This window comes from Enhydra lutris, unplaced genomic scaffold (assembly GCF_002288905.1).
Source record: "Enhydra lutris kenyoni isolate GAN:26980312 unplaced genomic scaffold, ASM228890v2 scaffoldscaffold14, whole genome shotgun sequence".
Classification (NCBI taxonomy): domain Eukaryota; kingdom Metazoa; phylum Chordata; class Mammalia; order Carnivora; family Mustelidae; genus Enhydra; species Enhydra lutris.
Window position 1 is genome coordinate 39,093,033 of NW_019154098.1, and position 22,607 is coordinate 39,115,639.

The 22,607-nt window shown below is 48.8% G+C and overlaps 1 protein-coding gene across 1 annotated transcript; it reads right to left on the reverse strand.

Annotated features, from left to right (window-relative positions):
• Window positions 1-4,151: 4,151 nt before the first annotated feature.
• LOC111146838 (potassium voltage-gated channel modifier subfamily S member 2) lies at window positions 4,152-6,569 on the reverse strand. Its single transcript, XM_022502546.1, has one exon. It carries the CDS (start codon window positions 6,314-6,316, stop codon window positions 4,883-4,885), a length of 1,434 nt encoding a protein of 477 aa, XP_022358254.1. The 5' UTR covers window positions 6,317-6,569; the 3' UTR covers window positions 4,152-4,882.
• Window positions 6,570-22,607: the final 16,038 nt, after the last annotated feature.

Below are 22,607 nucleotides of genomic sequence, written 5' to 3' on the forward strand. Positions count from 1 at the left end.
CTGTCAAATAAATAAATGAATAAATAAATAAATAATCTTAAAAAAAAAAAGATGCAAGGCATCCTGGCCCCAGAATATGCCTGAACACACACATTTCTACCCCTGCGGGAGGGGAGACATGCACTTCACCCCATGTGGTGGGGATGCAGAGCCTCTGGGGACCTCCAGCACCTTCTCAGTGCTGCTCGAGGGTCCCACAGCCCCTCCCTCAGCCCCTGGGAGATGGGAGGCAGGTTCACACAGCCTGTTGCCCACTGTTCTGCCACTGCTCCTCAGCGAGAATTAAATGAGGGGTAGGGGTGATCTGTAAGTCCTAGTTCCCCACAGGGGCCCTAGGACCCCTTAGTAACAGGGTGGAGGATCCACCCTGTTTCACAAAAGAAACACACATAAGTGGCCAAGAGTCCTGAAGCCAAATGGGATCAATGTGATTTTCCTCTGTGTCCAGTGATTTTTTTTTTAATAACAGGAATTTGGATTAGGCGTATAAACAGTTTCAAGCCCAAAGGAGACACTTGTCAGTCGTGTTAAAACTCCAGTCACCTGACACAGACACCAGTCCAAACATCTCTCTGGTGTCCTTGTCCCTGGAAGTGTTGTCTATCATGGTTGACTACTGAAGGGAGAAATGAAGAGAGAAATGAAATCATCTGCTGTGCTTCAGGCTATCAGGACCTGCTCACTGCTCTACTGGGGATGCAGGGGGGCCTGCGGAAATTCTGTTTTTGCATTGAGATGGAGAACTGGCTGGGCTTTAAGGATGATCTAATCCAACCCTCTCGCTTTACAGCAAGGGTGGGGGGGGGGTGAGGCTCAGAGAGACCAAATGATGTGTGTAAAATCACAGAATTGAAGGCAAAACTGTGAGTAGAGCTCAGTGACTTCCCTACAGATATGGCCTTTGCTATAGCTCATGGTCTAATCCTGGTTCTATGTATCCCCCAGCAGTCTTTACACCAAAACAACCAGAGCACTCAGCGGACCCCAGACCCAAGTTACTGTCAGGGAGGTACCACTGCAGTGGGGACAATGGCACCTGGAGGGGGTGCGTTGGCACTGGTGGGCCCCATCAGTGGTGCTGAGCAAGGCAGTGTGGAAGGGGAAAATCCTGCAAGGGCTGTCTGTTCCACCAGGGTTCCAAGAATAAATGACCATCCTTTCTACAAAGCAGGCTGGAAGCTCTAGATCCTGGCGAATGATGGCCACCTCTGTATGCCAGCAAAGAATAAATAACAGCTCTTCCTTCCCAACAAATCCTCAAAAAGCCCAGTCTTTCCCCAGAACTCTGGTCCCCAGTGCTGCACACCCTTGTTGTGTTTGCCACTCCATACGTAATTGAAGTGCCTTAAGGACGTATAAATAATCTTTTTCTATTTAATCTTCAAGGCTGGAGTCCTGAGTGGGTCACTGTTCTTCCTCATCCCCGAGTCGAGCCGTGGAGACCGCCAGGGCAGCCACCAGACATAATGGTTCAGCAGGGCCCATGTCAATGCTTGCACAGTAGTGTGTTAATGAATGTTGAAACTGACATCGCAAATACAGCTTTCTCAATTTTGCAAATTACAACTCTGTAACAAGTCATGCTGTTAAAACATATAAGAAATACCAGTTAAGCCTTCAAGTAGATAACACACAGCCTGTACAGATCACTGCTATCCCAAAGTGCAGAACAAATCATTTTCTTGGAAATGAGGTGAGAATTAGCAGGTAGTTCAATTATCTGAGTACTAAGAGAAGTAGAAATAACAGATCCAAATGTTAAATACCAATTACTACCTTAGGAGCTTCGAATCAGCTCAGCATTACAACACACCCCTCCTCAGGAGCAAACCCAGGAAATGAGGGCATTTGGGCAGAAAACACAAATATATAACCAATGTCCATGCATTAAAGACACAGGGTCACTTCCAACTGGCACTTTTGAAATGCTCCTCACGTATATTGTCAGAAGGGCCTGGTCTGTACATGTGTCCCAGTGGCATTGAAAATAACAACCTTTCAATTCTGGGAGTGAAGGGGCTCTGAAGCCAGAGCTGGAAATAAATGATCTGAAGCTTCTATTGTGTCCCCCTAAAGGAGGTTTATGGGTCACTCTGACAGCCTGGTGGCCAAAGATGTCACCTCATAATTGTATTCTTAACTCCAGAAACAGAGCATAAAATTAACCTGATCCTCCCTGACTAGTTTCAGAGACCAGAAGACACTGCCACATAAGATGTCACCTGGACAGAGCCCAATGGAGAGCTTGGGAACTCCATACCTTGATGGTACTTTGAAGGAAAGGAAGGTTATTCCTCCCTAGGCCACTTTCAGGCACCATCCTTTGTGGGAATTAACTCCAGGGTTCAAGCCAGCTGGGTTGTTCTCTCTCCCTCTGATCTGAAACCACCACTTGGAGAAGTTGATGCTATTAGCAACTTCTCACTCTCAGAAGTGACCAAAGTTTATATTGTGTACAAGTGTATAAATATGTACAAGAGATGTTAAAAAGACAGTCTCTAAAGCACTTTGGGATTCCCCCAATGAAAGGCACCAAATAAATGCAAGTCATTACTAAAATGGAAAGTCAAGTTTTCTAGCTTTCGTATCGGCGAAGAGTAACCACTAGGGGTTATCTCTTTTTTTGGTGGTAAAACCTGCCTATTGAGAAAAATACTCATCAGAATGACTGAGTTATTCTGCCTCCTCCCTTTGTTTCAGCTTATCACAAACTACCATGCTCAGTGACCCGAGAACCCTGATCCTTGCCAAACTGAACAGTCCCCACAAGTTTGTACCCTTGCTGGCCCATAGTGCAGCTGGAGATAATCTCATAAATTCTCTGCCATCCAGTGCTGGAAACATGAGCTAAACCTAGGGCTCCACGTGCACCATGTGCAAATTCTAAAAAACAACCCTGCTCTTCTGACTGGCAGCCAGTTGCCCCCACGTCATCTCACCTTTCCTGATTCATCTACAAAGAGATGTGGACGGTAGACCACCAAGCACTGGGAGAGGCCACCTCCCTGCCCCCACCCCCATGAAGCTCCAGTCTCATGGAAGAATTTGACCTGGAGACTCAAGGGGGTAGGGGACCAGTGCGTTCCTCCAACCAATTGCCCACTCTGTAGAAGCCACAGCAACTATAAGTAACAAAGCCTTCTGACAAGACCCTGAGGTATATGTTTCCTTCTACCAGCATAGACACAAAATAGACCTCTGTAGAGAAGGCCCAAACCTTGGATAAAAAGCCTGCCTAATCCCTCACCTAGACCCCTGGATTCAGCACCCTTTCCAAAGCCCAAACAATCATGGAAGCCAATTGACGAGCCACCCGATTACCTGGAGAAGTACGTCACAAAGGGCCCTGGGTTCCGTTCACCTTATTGTGGGCTAGTTTGACTGAAGAAGAGGAGAGAGGGCACTGTGGAGAAGGAAAGGGTTCTCAACGTTCAACCCAAGTTTGGAAATATAAAAATGTAAAAGTCTTTCAAGGAGCACTAAGCTTTTCAAGAAGTTTGTGACTGACAACATTTTGCGAAGTAACAGTATTGTGTTTTACAACTCTCTCCTTGCTTCTGGCCTCAACCCACCCTCTCCTGACAAGAGGTCATTGAAGTGGAAGTAAGCACTGCAGTATTTCCACCCCAGAAGCCACTCAGACGTCACTCATGCATGTCTCTGTTTTGAGCACACACTTCCACACTGCCGGGTTTCCATGTCATACCAGGAACTCCAGGGCAATGAGAGCATCATATATAACCCACTGTATCCTAGAAGCAAAATGACCCAGGTAAATTCTGCTGGGAAAGAAAGGGGCTCTCATTTTATGAGCTTCCAGAGCCAGCAACAGTTTCTAAGCTATTGCTCTTGCTAGCAACACAGTAATGTTTGCCTCCAGGAGAGAAGACAACAGTAAACCTCTGTTGAGTTGAGAAAGACAACAGGACCTTATTTCTAAACATCTTAAAAAATAAATATTGCAAAAACATGCTTATATCTAAGACACAGCAAAGTTTCATCAAATGGCCTGGACCGGGAACCTCAGCCAGAAATAAATATCTCTGTGACCCCCCTTGGAAAGATGAAGGCCAGGCTTTGAAAGGTCTTCAGGTATTCCACGATTTGGCCTACGTGTAGCTGAAGGCCTGTCCCTAATGCTTCTCTTCTTAGGGGAAAAAAAAATTCAATCATCACTACATGTTTAACAGAGTAACAGTCTCTAAAGGCGACATTTACAAGATGAACATTAGCGTACATCATTCTAAAGGTGAACTGGGGTACCCATGCAAGCCACATTGCTACAGATAATTTGTAAAAACAACTCATGGACTTGCATTGGTCCCGTGTGCTCCACTTCGGATTCTTTGTTTTGGTAACAACACTAACTGAAAGCAATGGATAAAGAACTGAGATTTTGTTTTTGTATGACTGAGCAAAATCTCATCACAGCCTTGCTGACCTCTTGGATGGGTTTCCACCGGACAGACCTGTGGGGGCTTTTGGGACAGAACTCACACGACAACCTCAGAAACAAGAGCACAGACAACTCACAAGACAGTACTGGGCCACGAGCACTAGAGTAGAGCACAGGATACACAGAAAAATTAGCATTCTGGGTGGTACTCATCTGGCAGAAAGGGGAACATTTTTATGCCCACGAAGCAAAGACCAGTGAGTATCATTTCACAGAAGGGTGCAAAGGCATGATGTCTAATGCAGCACCCTCTAAAAAAGATTCTAAATGCTGGGGAAGCAACATGGGGTGCATAGCCCATGCATCTCTCTCTCCCTTGTGGGGCTGGGCCTACTCCTTATGCCATAACCCTAAGGTGCCCGAACTGTGTCAGAGGCACAAGATGCAACCCAGCAGTGTGGGTTTGAGGGTGACAAGTCCTCTCGGCTAATGTAGGGAATCATTTAAACTTAGTTCACTCGGTGAGCTCCTGCTCATGTTCGTCAGGCTTGCCATGAGGGATTTAACTTTATGGGCATAGTAGTCCCTTAAATTGACAGAAGGGACCTCCTTCATTCCATCTCCAAAGTCACAGCTGCGCATGGCACTCTCCAGTTGCTTTTGGCGGCGGTAAAAGTGGGAGAACTTATTGAAGATTAAGGTGATGGGCAGTACCACCACTAGGATACCAGCCAGGATGCAGGCAGAGGCGGTCAGCTTCCCCGCCGTAGTTCCCGGGACCACATCCCCATATCCCACAGTGGTCATGCTGACGGTGGCCCACCACCAGCAGGCAGGGATGGTGGTCAGGCCCTCGTTCTCCTCCTTTTCAATGGTGTAGGCCACGACGGAGAAGATGGAAATCCCCACAGAGAGATAGAGCAAAAGCAGCCCGACTTCTTTGTAGCTGTATTTTAGGGTGGCCCCCAGGGAGCGGAGGCCAGTGGAGTGTCTAGCCAGCTTTAGGATGCGGAAAATCCGCATCAGCCTCAGGACCTGGGCCACCCTGCCCAAGTTGGCCAAGGTAGGTGTGCTCTCCACCACCAGGTTCACCACCAAAGTGATGTAAAAGGGGACGATGGACATGAGGTCAATTAGGTTGAGGGCATTCTTAAAAAATTTGAGGAAGTCAGGGGCCACAGCAAACCTGGCCACCAGCTCAAATGTGAACCAGGCGATACCAAAGTGCTCCACAATTTCGAACCTGGGGTCCTCCCCCGGGTTGCCCTGGCTGTCAGGTATCTGGAAATCTGGCAGGCTATTCAGGCACATGGTGATGATGGACCCCAACACCACCAGGATGGACAAGATGCTGAAGACCCTGCTCAAGACTGAGTAGCCAGGGTTGTCCAGCGCCAGCCACAGCTGCCTGCGGAAGTTGCCCAGCGGCTGCCCATCGAACTTGGAGGCGTCGTTGTAGAACGCCAGGATCTCATCAAAGGAGGAAGTGGTGCTTTCTTGGTCGCTCTGCTCGTCCCACTTCTCCTGCTCTGGCTCCACTTTGCGGCCATGGTAGCTGTAGCTACAGCAGGAGTCAATGAAGAACTCGTTTATGCCCCAGTACTCGATCTCCTGGCTGAAGGAGAAGACACACAGCTCGGCCATGACGTGAAGCTTGCCCGTGTGGTAGAAATGCAGCACGTAGGGGAAGAGCTCAGGGTTGCGGTCGAAGTAGAACTCACGCTGGACATCGTCGTAGTCATCGCAGAGCTCCAGAATGGCCTCGCGCGAGTGGCAGAGGAGCAGCCGGCCCAGGCGCGTCTCAGGGAAGCGCAGCAGGGTGTGCGAGCGCAGCCGCCTCTTGAAACCTCCTACATTGATGCGGATCTCTCCGTCTTCGACGTTGGCCTCAGACACGTCCCACAGACTCTGGCGGGTCATGCTGGAGACGCCCGAACGCCCGTGCCGCGCGGGGGCGCTACACCTGCAGGAGGAGGAAACCACGTCTTGTGAGCGCCGAGCGCCCGCAGCCGGGGCGCCCCTTTCTTTTCTCCCCACCCGTCTCTGGCGAGCCCCAGTCCTCCCCGGGCGGGTCTCTAGGGTCTGAGGGCGCTGGGATAGGGGGAAGGTTCCATGGGGTTTGGCCCCTTCCCAAAGAAACGCTAGGGAGGAGAGGGTATATTTTCAGTAGCATGGCCGCGCCTCCACCTCCTCCGGGGGGGGGGGGGGTCCTGTCGATCGCTTTACGCTTGCGGGGGGTCGCCCTCCCCGCCTTTGAGTGCCCAGTGTGGCTGAGAGCTGACCTTGCCCGTAGGCGGGCGTAGGAGACGCCCCCGCCCGCTCGCCGCAGACATGCGGGACTGTACCTGGGATGCGCACGGGCAGGGCTGGGCCGAGATGGGGGGCGCGCAGCTTCGGGGGGGGGGGCGGGGAAATACACCAATCGTGTTTGTAAACCCGGCCTCTGGGTAGGGGGCCAGCCTGGCGTCCCCTGCGTCCAGCCCTCAAGACTGGAGCCCCCTCGCCCCCAGCCCCGGGCCTCCCCGCCCGCCTGGCGCGGTGCCCCGGAGCCGCGTGCGCCGCACCTTACCCGGCGGAGCTGCCAGGGCTCGCCCTGCGCGTTCTGGAAGAGCTTACCTGCGAGCACGGGGACCCGCGGCCGAGGCCCGCGGGAAACTTCCCCGACCTGCTTGTTAGCATCGCTGCGGTCGCCGCTGCTAGCTGGCTGTGCGTGTGCGCGCGGGTGCGAGTGTGTGTGCGCCTGTGTGTGCGCCCGGCGGGTCGGCGGGCGGGGTCCGCCAAGCGTCTCCTCCTGTCTCCGGCCGGAGATGCCGCCGCCGCCGCCCGCAGTTGCGGGAGGCTCACAGGTGGCTGCTTGGCCCCGCCGCTTGCAGAGCCCCCTTCTCTCGATCCGCATGCCCTCAGCCCCGGAGAGAGACAACAGCCCGCGCCGCAGGCGCCAGCGGGAGCCGGAGCAGGAGCGGAGCCGGTGCACCTCGACTTGGCCCTGCGCTGGGGCGCAGCGCCGTGGTGCTGAAAGGACAGCTCCACGCGCCCCACCACCGGGCGCGGCCGCCGCCCCAGACTCGGGAGATGCAGCTGCCGCCGCGTCGGCTTCGCGGCTCTCCTCGGGCGCGTCACCGCGACCCCTCTGCGCCCCCGGCTCGATACATGGCCGGCACCTTTCCCATCCCTCGGTGACAGCTGTTATTGCCACTCTCCCTCCTCTCAGGGTGCAGGCAGGGGACTGCCTACGGTGACCTTTTCCCACTGGGTGCCGGGCTAGAGTCTAGCTGGGGAAGGAGGGGCCGCTTGCCTGAGTCTGGGGGAAAGGCAGGGCTCGAGGAATCCCGGCTTTCCCCTTTTGGGGACCTGAGGCAAAGTTTCCTGAAGCTTGGGGTGGGCTTTGGGGAAAGGCAGTGGGAGGGAAGGAAAGGAAAGGGATAGGGAAGCCTGAGGTCAGTTCATCTCAGCTTGCCAGGGGTGGCATCGCAGGCACCACTCCTGGGAAGGAGTCAAGTAGTTCTTTGGGGGAATTCTGTATGGGCACCCTGTGTGTAGTGTACAGGCTGGTGTGTTGTGCAGGATTTAGAGGATGATAGTGAGCTCTGTGTGTGTGTATGTGTGTGTGTGTGTGTAGTCCAAGGACAGTAGGACTTTTTAGTGTCTGCATGTGTAGCGTTGATAAAAATGGAACCTCTGAAGGGTGAGGAGGTGTGTACAGTACGCCAGAACAGGCGAACCTAGGGCATGTCAGTGATGCCTGTTACAACTGGTTACTGTATGCAGCCGGCTGTATGCAATGTAGTATTCAGTGGCACTGAGACGGGATCTGTGTGTGATAAAATGAGCACTGTGTGCCTGTGGACACAGTGGGGACCGTGCAGCCGTGGATCTGGTGGAGATGTGCTCAGTATCTGTGTCCGCATTCCCTAAGAGACTTGTGGCCCAAATCTGAGGTCTTGGTCTTCAAAGATTGCTCCTTAAATCACTGCCTGTTGCCTGAGTTGAGACATCAACCCACAGTCTCTGGGGAGCCCCCTCCCTTTAGTCTTTCAGCCCTTTTCATAGACCCCATTTGCAAAGACTGGAGCACCATGTGAGTTAGCAGGGAGCTAGTGGGCTACAGGCTGGGTCAGAAGTACTGGAGAAAGTCCTTGTGGTGGGGCTCTGGACCCACAGGAAAACCAGTCCAGCAACAGGGAAAGCACATCCTCTCTGTATGTGGGCCTGGCCATGCTGTCCCATCTAGACAGGTGCTCTGGGAAGCGCCAGTGCTTTGCAGCTCCCTGGATGGCCCGGGGAAGCCCCCTGATCTGGCTTTATATGGGGGTTCCTGAATCCAAGCCTGCCTTCCCTTACAGGAGATTGTCCTTGTGCCAGCCTCGCTGGCCTCCGGGTATGAGGGCGGGAGGTTGGGGGACTGTGTGCAGTGTGGGGCCTGCTGAGAGGGTCCCCTGGCCGTGTCCCTGTACCATCTGCAAATGCAAGGAGTTCCAGGGAGGCCAGCAATTGTGGTGGGGTAGCGGGGGGCGGGGAGAATAAGGTGGTGAGGGCCTCATGAGCATCCTTTCTCTTGTGTCTGATGCTTTTAAAAGAGGAGTGTGTTGGGGCGCCTGGGTGGCTCAGTGGGTTAAGCCGCTGCCTTCGGCTCAGGTCATGATCTCAGGGTCCTGGGATCGAGCCCCGCATTGGGCTCTCTGCTCAGCGGGGAGCCTGCTTCCCCCTCTTTCTCTGCCTGCCTCTCTGCCTACTTGTGATCTTTCTCTCTGTCAAATAAATAAAAAAAATCTTTAAAAATAAAATAAAAGAGGGGTGTGTGTGTGTGTATGGGGGAGAGAGAGAAAGAATCTGGTATTTGTCCTCTTTGTCTCCATCTCTGTTTCTGTTGAGGTCTGCGAGTTTGGAGCATGCACACCTCATACATCCCCCTCCCCCACCTAGGTCTGTTGAATCTATCCTTTGAAGTCTGTGGCTCCCTCCACACCTGGCTAACTTACAGTCTGGAGGCCCCTGGGTCTCCTTTACCCCCATGGGAGTGCTGCTGAGAGTGTGCTGAGGGTGTGTGTGTGTGTGTAAGGACATGCGTGATTGCTGTGTTGCTGCCTCTTTTAATCTTTCACCCCCTCCCACACCTTGGGGACAGTGGTAGCTATGAGATCTCCCTGCTGCAGGTGTCCTTCACAGTAGCACCTGTGGGCTGGCTCTGTGTGCTCTGTGGCTTGCTCTAGCCCTTGGCTCCCATCCCCACTGGGTGCTGCCTGGCTTCTGGCCACCCCAAAGCTCACAGCCCCCATTCTGCTGTGTGGTTTCTGCTGCATGGCCACTGTTCCCAGCCACTCCCATTCCCTTGGTCTCGCTACTGACTCTCCCTGGTTTAGCTTAGTGTTTAAATCACCTTCTCTTGTCGAATTAGGAGGTCCCCTCTCTCCGGAGAAAGGCTTGGGCTTGGTAACTCTGGGGTTCTCTTCCCTCCCCTGCTTTATTTATCTGCCTGCCTCCTTCTGTTCCTGTCTGTTTTTGTTCTTGCTCATTCCTTCTTCCTTTATGTTCATGGGAGATTTCACTCCATGGGCCCATGATGTGAGAGTCCCCTCTGCATTCTTTTTCTCTTTGTTTCTCCCACACCCATGACCACCCTACCTGTGCTCTGCCCAGGCCCATTGGGCTTTCACTCATCGCGGTTCTGTACCCGACTCCCACCTGCCCCCTTCCTCCTTCCTCCTTCCCATTCCCCTTCCTTTCCTCCCTCTCCACCACTCTCTTGTCCACTTCCTCAGCCCACAGAGCTGTGCCAGTATGTCCCCAGCTTCTTGCCAGCCTAGTGCTCATTCCTGCCCTCTGTTAGCATTTGCCTGGGGTCAAGGACAAGCCCCCACGCCCACCTTTCCTTAAAGGGAAAATGAACTTGAAGGCTGCAGAGAGAAGCCCAAGTTTGGGCATCTCAGTTATTTCTTGGAAAGGCTGAGGCAGGAGCTCTGCTTGTCTGACAGGTGCCTTTGCAGAGGGTTAAGTGTATGTGACAGGGAGAGCCACTTGTTTATTTCCCAGCCACCGTGCTGAAGAGAGATGGAGCCGTCTGCCTCCTTCCGTACCAGGGAAGCCGGCTGTGTTTATGGTTTATTTAGAGGTCTGAGCCCTGATCTTAAAATATAGCCGCCTGCTCCAGGCACACATCAAAGCCTGCCTCTGGGCTGGCCTGCTCGGGAGATCCTGAAGGGGCAGAGGGGAGGTGGGAGAGGCACCCTGGGAAGGGGGACAAAGGGACCCCCAGGCAGTGCCCTAGATCCCTGCACCTGGGTGACTATTATCTCTGCCTCCCCTGCCAGCACTGATCTCTCAGTTGAGCCCACACATCTCAGAGTTGGCTTTTTTCTCTGACAGGCGAGGGGGCTGCTCGGGCGGCTTGGCTGAGGAAGCTGGGCTGCCTGACCTACATTCCCCACTGCAGAGGAGCTGAGCACTGCTCCTCTCCCCGGGGTGCCTGGCATCCCCCCTCCACCCCCAGAACAGACTATTCACCTGTGTCCATCCTGCCCCTTACCAGCCACCCTTCCCGACACAGGCTGGTTCTCTTAAAGACACAAACCGTGTCATGTCTTTCTTTCCTAAAAACCTTTCAGGGGCTCCCTATCAAACTGAAAACAAGAGCCCCTTCCTTACCACAGTCACCAGACTCTCCATGCTTCACCCTTGCCCAGCTCACAGACTTCATCCCACTGCTCTTCTCTACCAGTTACACTCTAGCCACATGCTCCTTTGCTCTGTGCACAGGGCCTTTGCACCTACTGTTCTCTCTGCTTGTCACAGCAGCTTGACATAGTAGGCTTCTTGTCACTCAGGTCTTGCATTAAATGTCACCTCCTCAAAAAGGCCCAACTGCCTGATTCAAACTGGATCCTGCCATCAGTTTCTATTGTTTCTTACACAGAATTTACATTAAACTGTTACTGAATATGTGATTGAATGATGAATGAATGAGGCTTTAGCTCCTACGTTAATGTTGTTCTGTGCTAGCCTGAGTCTAGGCCCCGCCTCTTCTTCTGATGGATCAAGAAGGCAGCTGGAAAAGGAGATGGTTTGGGGACCCCAGACTCTGGGGTGCTCTCCCAAGTAATTGGTTAGACTAATGGGTCTCATCCCTGGCTGCTCATTCGAATCACTCAGGAGCTTTTAAAAGAGCCAAAGCCCCCAGATGCCTTGGGTCCCACCCAGACCAGTTAAATCAGAATCCCTGGTGTAGGACCAGGGAATCGGTGTTTTCTTAAAGCCCTTGAAGTGACAGCAATGTGGAGCCAAGGTTGAGAGCTGGAGCAGCATGTCTTTGGGGGCGTGAATACAGAACTACGAGCCTAAGTGCAGCCCACTGGTCAGCACCAAAGGCTGGGGGGTGTGTCTTACTCAGCTTTGTAAACACCCACACCCATCCCAACTGTAGAGTCAGTGCCTGCCCAGAGTGGGGCACCATAAATGCAGGTAGATGTGGGCCTTTCAGAATCACTTAAAGAGGGGCACCTGGGTGGCTCAGTGGGTTAAAGCCTCTGCCTTCTGCTTGGGTCATGGTCCCAGGGTCCCAGGGTCCTAGGATCCAGCCCCACATCGAGCTCTCTGCTCGGCAGGGAGCCTGCTTCCTCCTCTCTTTCTCTCTCTCTCTCTCTCTCTCTCTCTCTGCCTGCCTCTCTGCCTGCCAAATAAATAAATAAAATCTTTAAAAAAAAAAAAAAGAATCACTTAAAGATAATTTGTGATTGAGAATAGTGAGGATTTCTTCTTCATCTAGGGAGAGGATCTGTTCCTGGGCCCCTACGATGCTCACAGCGGTAATGAGGACCAGGAATGCGGGGGCCAGTAGGCCTGTCTGGGTGGATTCACAGACAAGCTGCTAGGGGCGGAGGCAGACTGAAGAGAAGAGGGAAGCAGGAGGGGGGCGTGTCCTGAGCTGGGCCTCGGGCCAGAACCTTGGGAAGGAGGGCACCGGGAGGGGAGGACAGAGACTGGTGTGGGAGATTAAGAGAAAAATTGAGGAACAAAGGATTTTAAGTTTTGCTGCATTCCAAATGCAATTCCTCATTAAGTTTCTCAAGAGGCTATGGTAAATATTTCTATTGCTCTTGTGCTGTTCTGGTTGCAGAACTGAGTGTGTTATATGTGAGTCTTGGCCTAGGCCCTTTGGCCTTATCCCTAGAAGCCACCCTCCTCTCCTCTTGCAGCCCCCATCCCTAGGCTCCTCTGGAGGTCAACAGGGAGGGAAGGTTGTTTCTGAAGGGCTCTTTTCTGAGTCCCTTAGGAAAAAGAGATGCCCGGATGTCCCATGGCTGGCAAGATCAGGAGATGGGGCCTGGTCATCTTGCCTTCTGCCCCTCCACTCTGAGGCCCTTCTCCTTGGGAGGCTTCCCTAAGAGCTCTGCTGGGAACAGCAGCATGGGGACCCCTCCCTGATTTCCCAGAATGTCCTGCAAAGAGGGTAGAATAATTAAGATAAACTGGATTAAATTTGGACTTAAGGTCACCACAAGAGAAATTACTCAGAGGACAACATGGCACCCAGCTAAGGGTCCTCCCCATCTTCCTGTCACCTGCCTCTCAGGCACTGGCTATCTCTCCTCTGCCCCAGGCCTTCCTGAGAGCCCACAGGATGGAGTTTGAGCCCCAGAGACCTCTCCTTCTGCCTCAGATGTGTCATTTCTCTTGTCCTTCCTTTCCTGACCCTTCTCTGGGTGACTGTCAGCTGAATTGAAGCCCCCAGTCCTCTCCTTGGCCCTAATCTCTGAGCTTATGGAGACACTGGGTCAGGACAAGTCACCCTAAGGCCCTCACTTGGGTTCAGGGAGTGTCTGGCATCTCAACTGAGCAAGTGGCTGATGGAGAGAAAGGTGGTGGAGAAAAGGAGGCTGAGTGTGCTGACAAATGAGGCAGCAGCAGAGGGAAGTTCTATGGCTGAGTCCATGGCTATGAGAGTCCCTAACTCACAAGACTATTGTGAGAATAAAAGAAGTATCAAAGAACTATAGCAAGGCCTGGCACATAGCAAGAGCTTCAAATGTTAACCATGCCTAGTACCAATGACTGAGTGCTCGTGATGTGATCTGCCCTGTGCTATGTTCTCTGCTTGCCTCCTGCCCTCGCTTGGGTACTGTTATTAACTTCATTTTACTAGTGCCCAGCAAGTGGGGTGTTCAGACTCAAACATGACTCTCTGGCCCCGAAATCTGTCCTCTTAACCATCTCACGTATGTGCAGAATTAATTAGGGTAGGCAAATTGCTCTTACAAATAACCCCCAAATCCTTAACATGACGAAAGGATCATTTTTCACTCCCGTTATAGTCCAATTGGGTGTTTGGGAGCAGCCTTCCACATCATGATTCAAGGACCTAGGCTCCTTCCCTTTAGAGCTCTGCCAGCTTCCAGAGCTTTGGAAACCTTCCTTGGGATCCTCTTCCTCAAGATGGCAGATGAGGGGAGAGAATGTGGAGGATGGCACGAGATGTTGTCAGGGCCGGATCTGGAAGTGGCAGACTTTATTTCTGCCCACATTCCTTTGGTAGAACTGAATAACATGGTTCCATGAAACTGGAAAGGCAGAGGAGGTTTCAGGAAGAAGAAAAATTGGGGGTACCACCATTCTCTGTTGCCAATGAGTGTTTTAGAAGCTGGTAGACATCCTGTGTCCATTTCTCCTAAGGTGGGAAGAGAGAGATGTGCTCACTCACTGTCTTCCATGAGGTGTCTGAAGGTGTCCCCGCTGGGACTTTGTTTCAGGATCCAGGCTCAGGATGTTGTCTCCCTAGGAGTCCTGAGATGGCCCCGAGGAATGGTTTTGCCTCAAATAAGACTTTGTTTCCCCTTTTCTCAGAACTCTTCCACACCACACATTTGAAGAGATGTGTCAATCCTGGTTCTTGGTTAGAAGCTGAAGAAAACTAGGCAGAAGATGTGTGTAATAAAGGATATTAGGTAGGTCACAAACTCTCCAGGTGAGAAACCAGACTTGGAAGCTGCAGAGGTTAAAAGCCCACTCCCTTCCTCCTCTTTTGATCTCCACTCCTTCCCTAGGCTTGGAACTTGGGAGAAATGTCCAGGGAAAGATTCCCTTTCTGCCCTGGTCTCCTTACCCTTTATCATGCCCAGCTGTCTACCTGGGACACATTCCCTTCTCCCCAAACTTCCTTCAGCTCGGAGGTGCTCACAGCTGCCGCTACGAGGCCCTCCCTCTTCTGTGAAAGTGACACTTACCCAACTACCCATCTATCACCCATCGATTGATCCATCCATCCACCCACTTCCCCATCCCACACCCTGGATGCCTCTGTAGGCTCCTGTTTCTATGGTTACTCCAGGGCCTGAGTGCTTTGGGTTTGCTTAAAGATTCTCCATTCTAGGCTGTTCCCAAAACAGCCTTGCTGAATGACTTATGGGGTCCCGCCCTTCTTACAGGTCTCCCTCCCTACAGATCCCACATTGTTTGCACATTGGTCCATCAAGATGATCAGCTTCCTAGATTTAAAATAAAAGCTCTCTAGTATTTGAACAGAGAGGTGCTCTGGAAGTATAAGTTCTGGGAGGCTGCCACAGGAAACCAAGTGGAATAATAATAATAATAATTTGTAATAATAATAAAAGCTAATATTTACTGGACACTCACTATAAGCTAGGCACTGTTCTAAGGATTTCATGTCCATGAACTAGGCTAATCCTTAAAACAATCCGGTGGGGTACATTTCACGATTATCTGAGAGGAAACAGACACAGAAATATTGAGTAACAGGTTCAGGGTTACAGAGCTAACCAGCAACAGAGCTGGGATTCACAGCAAGACAATCTGACTGTAAAGATTTGTTCTTACACACTGTATTCATGACCTCTCTATAGCCATTCCTTCCCACTCTGGGATTCTGGAAGCTTCCCTGATTCATTTTTTTTTCAAGATAGGAAGTAGGTTTCTGAACACCTCCCTAGCACTCAGCTCTGTGCTGGGAGTGACAAATGCCCATATATGAGAACCCCTCCTCCTTTCCACTCTTGACCCACTTGACAGCAGCTTTCAGTTGCTCAGAAGCCTGGGTGGGCCACAGCTGTTCTCAGAAGGAGCTCTCTGACCCTTCCTACCCTGAGCTGGTCTGTCTGTGGGCTCTAGAGGTTTCCTCGGGTCAGAGACAAGCTGCAGCTTGTCCTCAGAGGCCTTCAGGAGGGTGGGAAGAAGCAATCCCATCCGAGAAACGCAGCTGAGGGAAGACACAAGATGTTCCCCACGAGTGACAAAAAACCAATTCACACTCTTTCCTGCAGCCAAAAAATTAAGCTAATTTTTCACTTCTCTGCTTATGTGCAACTCAACTAAACATAGGCATCTAAGAATGCAAACAATGACTAGATTTTCTTAATTTAGGGCAGTTTTAATTAAATCTTGTTAAGATGAGAGAGGGTCTGGATATTTTTATCATGGTAGGAAGCAATGTAATTGGGAATAGGTGGGGAACACAACGCTAGGAATGCCTCCTCCCTTGGCCATTTCCCACCCCAGACCGACCTCCCCAGCCTGCACCATTAAGCGCATCTCCTGAGAAAAGTTGCAGTCCTGTTGGGATTCTTGTTTCCTTTGCTCTTGTTTTTATTCATACATTACACTGCACTCTTTCTAACTAACTGGAGTTGAAAAATCCGAGTAACTTAACAAAAAAAAAAAAAAAAAAGTTTAAATTACAGAATTATTTTTGAGAAAAATTTGGACTTCCCAGAAGTTCCTAGCATAAATATTAAGAAACCAAATCAAAAGTTTCAAAAGTAGAGTCTTCTAGTACATTGTGCTCAGCCACATCCAGTTCTCCTTTCCCTTGGGCATATGGCAGGATGGCATTTCCCCATCCTCCCCAAGTTTGAGGGAGCCATGTGACTTGTTCTAGCCAATGAGTTGTGTCTGGAGGTAATGTGTCATATGTGGGCCAGAGCGTTCAATGGCTAGTGCGAAAGGCTGTGGTGATTTCTTCCCCTGGTGTTAGAGTACATATTGCCGTGATGGTGCTGCAAGATCAAAGCAGCCTGAATCCCTGAGTTACCCCATGGAGCACAGCTGCCCTGAATACTCCTGGATCTGAAGCTGACTTTGTGTGTTTGAGAGAGACATTTTAGTTGGGCTATATCACTGATCTTGGAGGAGAGTTGGTTGTTTCCCACAGCAGAGTCTCTTCTCTCCTGATGAATACAACAAGTAATGTTTTTCTAATGATCATTGTATAATAGCACCACTTTATTTTAATTATTTTATATTAGATTATTTTGGAACTTCAAAAATCATCAGTCTTGTTTAGTCTGGAGCAGGATGAAGTTTACTTTTGTTGGATCGGAATAAGATTGCTGGAGAACATGTTTAACTTATTTAAACAAAACTTATGTGTCAGCAGGGGGTGTTTAAATTTATCAAAATTCCAGGGTAAGGTTAAAAGCAGCCCCTCAAAATAAAAGTAGTCAGACTGAGAGGTAGACTCATTTCTCAGAGAATTATGGGTGTGGGCAGGTCCATGAGTGAAAACATTGACTTGTAAAGAAGACAGTAAGTGAGTCGTTGGGAAATACTGAGGTGAGAAGATGTCTGAAGAAGAATTTTAAGAAGATTTTCTGTGTGATGTGCTGCCCCAACAAGAAAACCCCTGTTAAGATATATTAGGTAAGGTAATGCCAATCAGTATACATGTATTATGTTTCAAACATGATAGAAGTTTACTTCTTATTCACATAAAGTCCAAAATATTAGTTCTAATTGGTGGGCAGTTCTCTTCCTAGTGGTGACTCAGGGAATTGGCCTCCTTCCCATAGTCAACACACCCTTCCAGTGTTACAAGGCTCATCCACATTCAGCCAGGAGAAGGCGAAAGAGGACAAAGGTGGATCTGGGATGTTTCTAAAACCTAGACCTACCTAGAGGTGGTGCACCAGCATTTCATTGGTCAAAATCCAGTCACACGACCATTCCTAATTGCAAGGGAGGCTGGGAAATGTTATCTAGCTGTGCCGCCAGGGGGCAGAGTGATCAGGCTTGTGAAGAACCTGACCAGTTCATGTCACAAAAGAACTTCATTCTTTCAAAGTTGGATTCCAGTATGCTTTTAATACATAACCCCATGTAGAAAGAGCCAAAGGTGAACCAAACTTTGTGCAGGTTATATTTGGGGTTCCTGAGCAGGCCCTAAAGCACAATTTTCTGCATTTTAGATTAAAATAATAATCATAGACCTGAGCCAGATATATAACTTTTGGGATTACCAAATTGTAGGAATTATGATACAAACAAGTATAGGTGAATCAGGTACAAGCACTAAGAGCACAGGAAAGCCTGAGAGAAACAGTGGAACCTACTCTGACATTTAATCACAATTTTAGAAAAGAGTTTGTAGCACACAAAGAATTAAATAAATATGGGGCCCTGTGAATTGATCAAATGGAGGATGCCTCCAAGAACTCTCTCTTGAGATTGAAAACTGGACATCAGCATTTCATCCAAACCTTGTAGACACCCAACTGTTGTAAGACACAAGTGACTCTTATGCAAGGAGTGAGGAAGTTAATGCTAAACACAGTTGGACTAGTTAAAAGTCGTTACCCTCCTCTAGCTGGAGCCAGCTCCCCTGGAGCACGACTGCTACCGTGAGGCTTGCAATCAAGTTGGCTTTGAACTGTTTATACAAACTGACTGCTACTGGAAACATAAGAAGCTCACAAAAAGTTCTATGCAAAGAACCAGAGAAAAGGACCTTGAGTTGTGTTAGTGGTTCTTGGAGGATTTTGAGGATGGCAAGCCCTGAAGGCAGAGACAAGACCTTGTTAAATGAAGTACCAAACAGCAGAGATCATTTGCAGTTCTCAAGCCACCGGGCACCCGACTTAGTGGCTGGCCACTTCACTGCCTGCCTGCAAGAAAAGGGTAGCGTGGAAGCTAGGATTGATAATATTGAGTTTGTAATTAGGAATCTACCACCAGCACAGATGTTCTCCTATGCTGCAGTAGGAGGAACCGCTATAGCAAGTCATCCCCGAGGGAGCCATAGAAGCTGGCTTGGATAATGAGAAGCACTTGGATCAATCCTAGTGGGAGAAAGATCAGCAAGTTTTAGCAAAAAGTGGCTGAGCAATTTGAGATCTGATCTTAAACTTGGAGAGACTTCCTGAACTCCCTCTGTTGATATGCCTCATTGAGCCCGAGGAACAGAGAAAAGCAATACGGCACTTTCTGGGAGCAAGGTGGCATAATGGAATTCAAACTAGGTCAATCAGGATAATTTGGGGGGCCAGTGTGCCTCAACTTGAGAAGTAAGATGGATGGGAGAGCAGTTTCCCTCGTCCCATTCAAGAGACACCCAGATTCAGCCCAGGACTTAGGTCGAAGACAGTACCCCTGAATTTGCTCCCAGAGGGGGTATGTTGGTCACACAGAAGCCATTTTTCAAGCTCTAGCATGAGTGAGACAGTGTCATCCTTAGGCTACCCTGAGCACTGGAGTAAACGACATATGTGTGTTTTATTTGTGGCCAGAAACAACATCTCAGCTTGTAACTCTGAGGAAATATGGTCTGTGGGGACTGCCAAGGGGCAGGCAGTGTGGTGGAAGAAGACTGGGTGGGTGGGCTCAGATGTTAATAATGCAATAAGTAACGGGAAGGGCATGCTGCAGAAGGGGGCATGCCCACCACTTTAAATCCCCACATCTCCAAACTGTCAAGAAAGAGAAGAAGGGGAAATAGAGGCTGAATGAGGGTGTAAGTTGAATGTAAAGAGAGGACACATTGGTCACAAATTCATATGACGTTTTGACTGTGACTGTGTACTTCTGAAAGGGAGTTATGCAGTTAATTTGTTGGCTCTGGAAGAAGGATTTTATTACATTGCTTTCAGAGGGAATGGAACTTTGGTTGGTGGCTTCTCATAAGCACTGAACTAGAATAATGCAAAATCCTTGTGCTGCCTCATTTGGAAAGTCCATCCCCACATCTCCATTATCCCTCAAAGATTTAAGAGTTGAATGTTTATTTCTTTTGACTTTGAAAGACCAGAAAGGGCCATGAGGACACTCAAATTTATGTGGGTTCCACATAAAATAAGCCTCATCTATGTAATAAAACCAATTGGCCAAGCTTTTTGGGAAGGTGGTGGTGGATACTTTGTTAGTATGCAATTCATTGTAATAATGAAATGCCATCATGAAGACTATACTGCTAGAAATTTAGCTCCCCAATGTAGGACCTTCAGATGTACCAAAGCTCTTATGGATCTGAAGGTAAATGACTACATGAGAAGAACCATGTAGAATCTGCTCCTCACCTTTTCTCTTCCTCCTAGTGCCTGTACCATTTGCAAATGGCTTTGCCTTAGTAAACATGTGAATATGTGTGTGTACCTGGAGAAAGATCTTATTGGAGGTAAGGTAAGATGTAAGAGGGATGGTAGAAAAGAACACAGTAAGGTCATATCAAAGACTCATTTAATATTATTAATTAAGTTACACATTGTCAGCAGAGCAAGATGTTGATATTAATGATGCGGGTATTTCTATCAACCATATCATTGAATGAGCAACAATTCAATTGTTTCTTTATTTACCTATATATCTAATCATCCACACCTATAAACCTAATTCTCAAAAAAAAAAAAAAGGAAAGAAAGTAAAGAAAAGCATTTGAGATAGACAAAATGTATCCTATCTCAGATCTCTTTCCCTCATTTATTTGACAAATACTTATTAAGTAAGGTTCCTGAGCAGTACAGACCAGTAAAGAAGTAAAGAGCAATAAGATCATATTGTAAATGAGTTCCACATGTTAGGGATGCCCTGGGGGACCCCCTAAGCAAAGGGCAATCCCTAGCTCTCTATCCCATTATTTGTAGAGCAATGTGGAAATGAGAGAACAAGACTCACGTGTCTCCACATGTGTTTTCATAAGAGAGGGAGACAGATATTCAGCGTTTCAGCCACTCCTTGGCCTGTGCACACTCCCAGCTCTGACTTGTACAGAGCTTGAGTCAGAGACAGCCTTCTAAGATCTTCCAAAGCCATTTTAGCCAGCTGGTTTTTAATGCAATAACCACCAAGATATTCCATTATTCTCTAGATCAGTGGTTTTTAATTTATCCCCTTTTCTAACAGCCCAGATTATAACTAATGTGGAAAAACTTAGGAAACACAGTGCAGAGAAAATGAGACTGATTCAATGGCCTCCTATCCCAACAAAATCTCATTGCTGGGCCTCTGACTTGGGTCAGTTCTTTCCTTCTGGATGTGTAGCTCTCTCTGGCCAACGAAGGGACCAGTAAGGGAGTCTGAAAGACACAGGTTTGCCCTTCATCCCCCAGCCTGGCCTAGAAGGTATTTGGCAGAATAGGTGGGGGGCATTGTCCTGAGCTTGAAGACAGCTGTGGATGAGTCAGAAAGGACTTCAGGCCAGTACAAGGTCCCAGAGCCATGTTGACCATGTTTTTTTTAAGCCTTAAATTGAAACACATGGTTTGACACGTGAGTTACAATAGGACAGAGAATCTGGAATTAGAAAATTCACATTGTAGGGTGATACAGCAGAGTCCTAAGGAAGATTGGGAGGTTGGCTGTTGGTTGACTTAATGGTCCATATGTCAGATTTGGAGCACCTATCTACAAGAAGTGACATGCACGGGGTCTTTGTTGGCTGGAGAACATGGCAGGAAGGGTGGCTGTTTCCTTGGGAAAGAAGAGAGAGAGATTGAAGGATGCAGGGAACAGTAGTCATGGGCCCATGGTTGTCATGCCACCCCCCCCCCCATGTGGACAAGGGGCTTAGGAAGAAAGCTAAAGGGCCTGTTTTCATGAGGAAGCTGAGAACAGTCTGGGAGCAAGCTGAAGTGCTTTGGGGCCTTACCCACCAAACATGAGAGACGCTGTTTTTCTCACTTGTGGGGAGCCCAACACTGCTCTTGCTTCTTGTGGGTTGGTGACTCCACATACCCCAAGAAATGATGCCTTCCTTTCACCCAAAACAGTGTTCTACCCAGGCCCCATTAGCAATGGATTCCCAGAAAGCTTCGGCTGAGTGAACAAGTACATGAGGCTTAGTAGACAATTTAGGGATGAGAGGTCCTGAGTGAAACATTAAGGTAGGTAGAGGAATTCTAGGTCACTGATGTTTATGAAGCTTACAGAAGCCTATTCACATTACAGAAAAACAGTAGACCACAGAACAGGGGACGTTTTCTTCCAAACACAAAATTGGGTCATATAGTAGGAGACATATTTGGATAATAGGATAAAGCATATGAATTTGGGGCTGGTCTGCAAAAATTGTCAGGGCAGTATCAGATTAAACTGATTGAAGGTTTTGATTTGATTTGATTACCTCCCTAAACTCTGGTTAAATGCTCTTATGTATCCAGACTATTGTCTCAGCAGAAAGGGAACCCACAGTCGACTTTATAAAACCAGGAGAAGAATTGCCAGCCAGCCCCTGGCTTTGGCTTTTTTGTGTGTGTGTGTGATTTAACATTTGAAAGAGGCTGTGTCAGTGAGAACTATTTAGAATATAAATGATTGCTTAAACTCTCTTAAAGCCTCTAAGAATATATTTTAATCATTGAATCTTCCCCTAAGCCCAGCAGAGTTATTCATGAATAAATTGTTGTGCCTTTGAGTCAACAGGAATTGGGCAGACTTACTGAATTAATGGACCTTTCTCCTCTTCTGGTCCTTTTCATGGCTATGGCAATCTGCGTTTCCACTAGCTTTGTGAAATGCAGATGGAGTATAATTTTCCCTAAAGTGATCTGTTCTACATCATTGAATTTCAGCTATTTGCATTTTTATCCCAGAATCAAATTTAGCTTATTATTATTGTTGTGGAAAACAATTATAATCCTTTAATTGTCATGGCACTTGACAATTTAAAAAAAATAGTCACAAATACTATTTAATTCTATCCTCACTATAACACGGAGGATGAAACAGAGTAGGAATGATCAAATGTGCCTCCAACTCCGAACTGCTCCTCTTTTCCAGATGGTAAATTGAAGCCTTTACAGGTTGGGTGACTTGCCGACAACCACAAGGATATAAATGGTGGAAGCAGGGCTAGAACCCAGGGTAGGCAGCCAGTCAGTCCTGAGTTCGGGTCTAATGGAGCCCTGTCTTCAAAGTCCATCGGTGGGGCTTCAATCTCTTTGCCCTGTGGGCACCCTGTGGGTGAGGTACATGTAGTGTCTGATATAAGGTGAGCACTTCA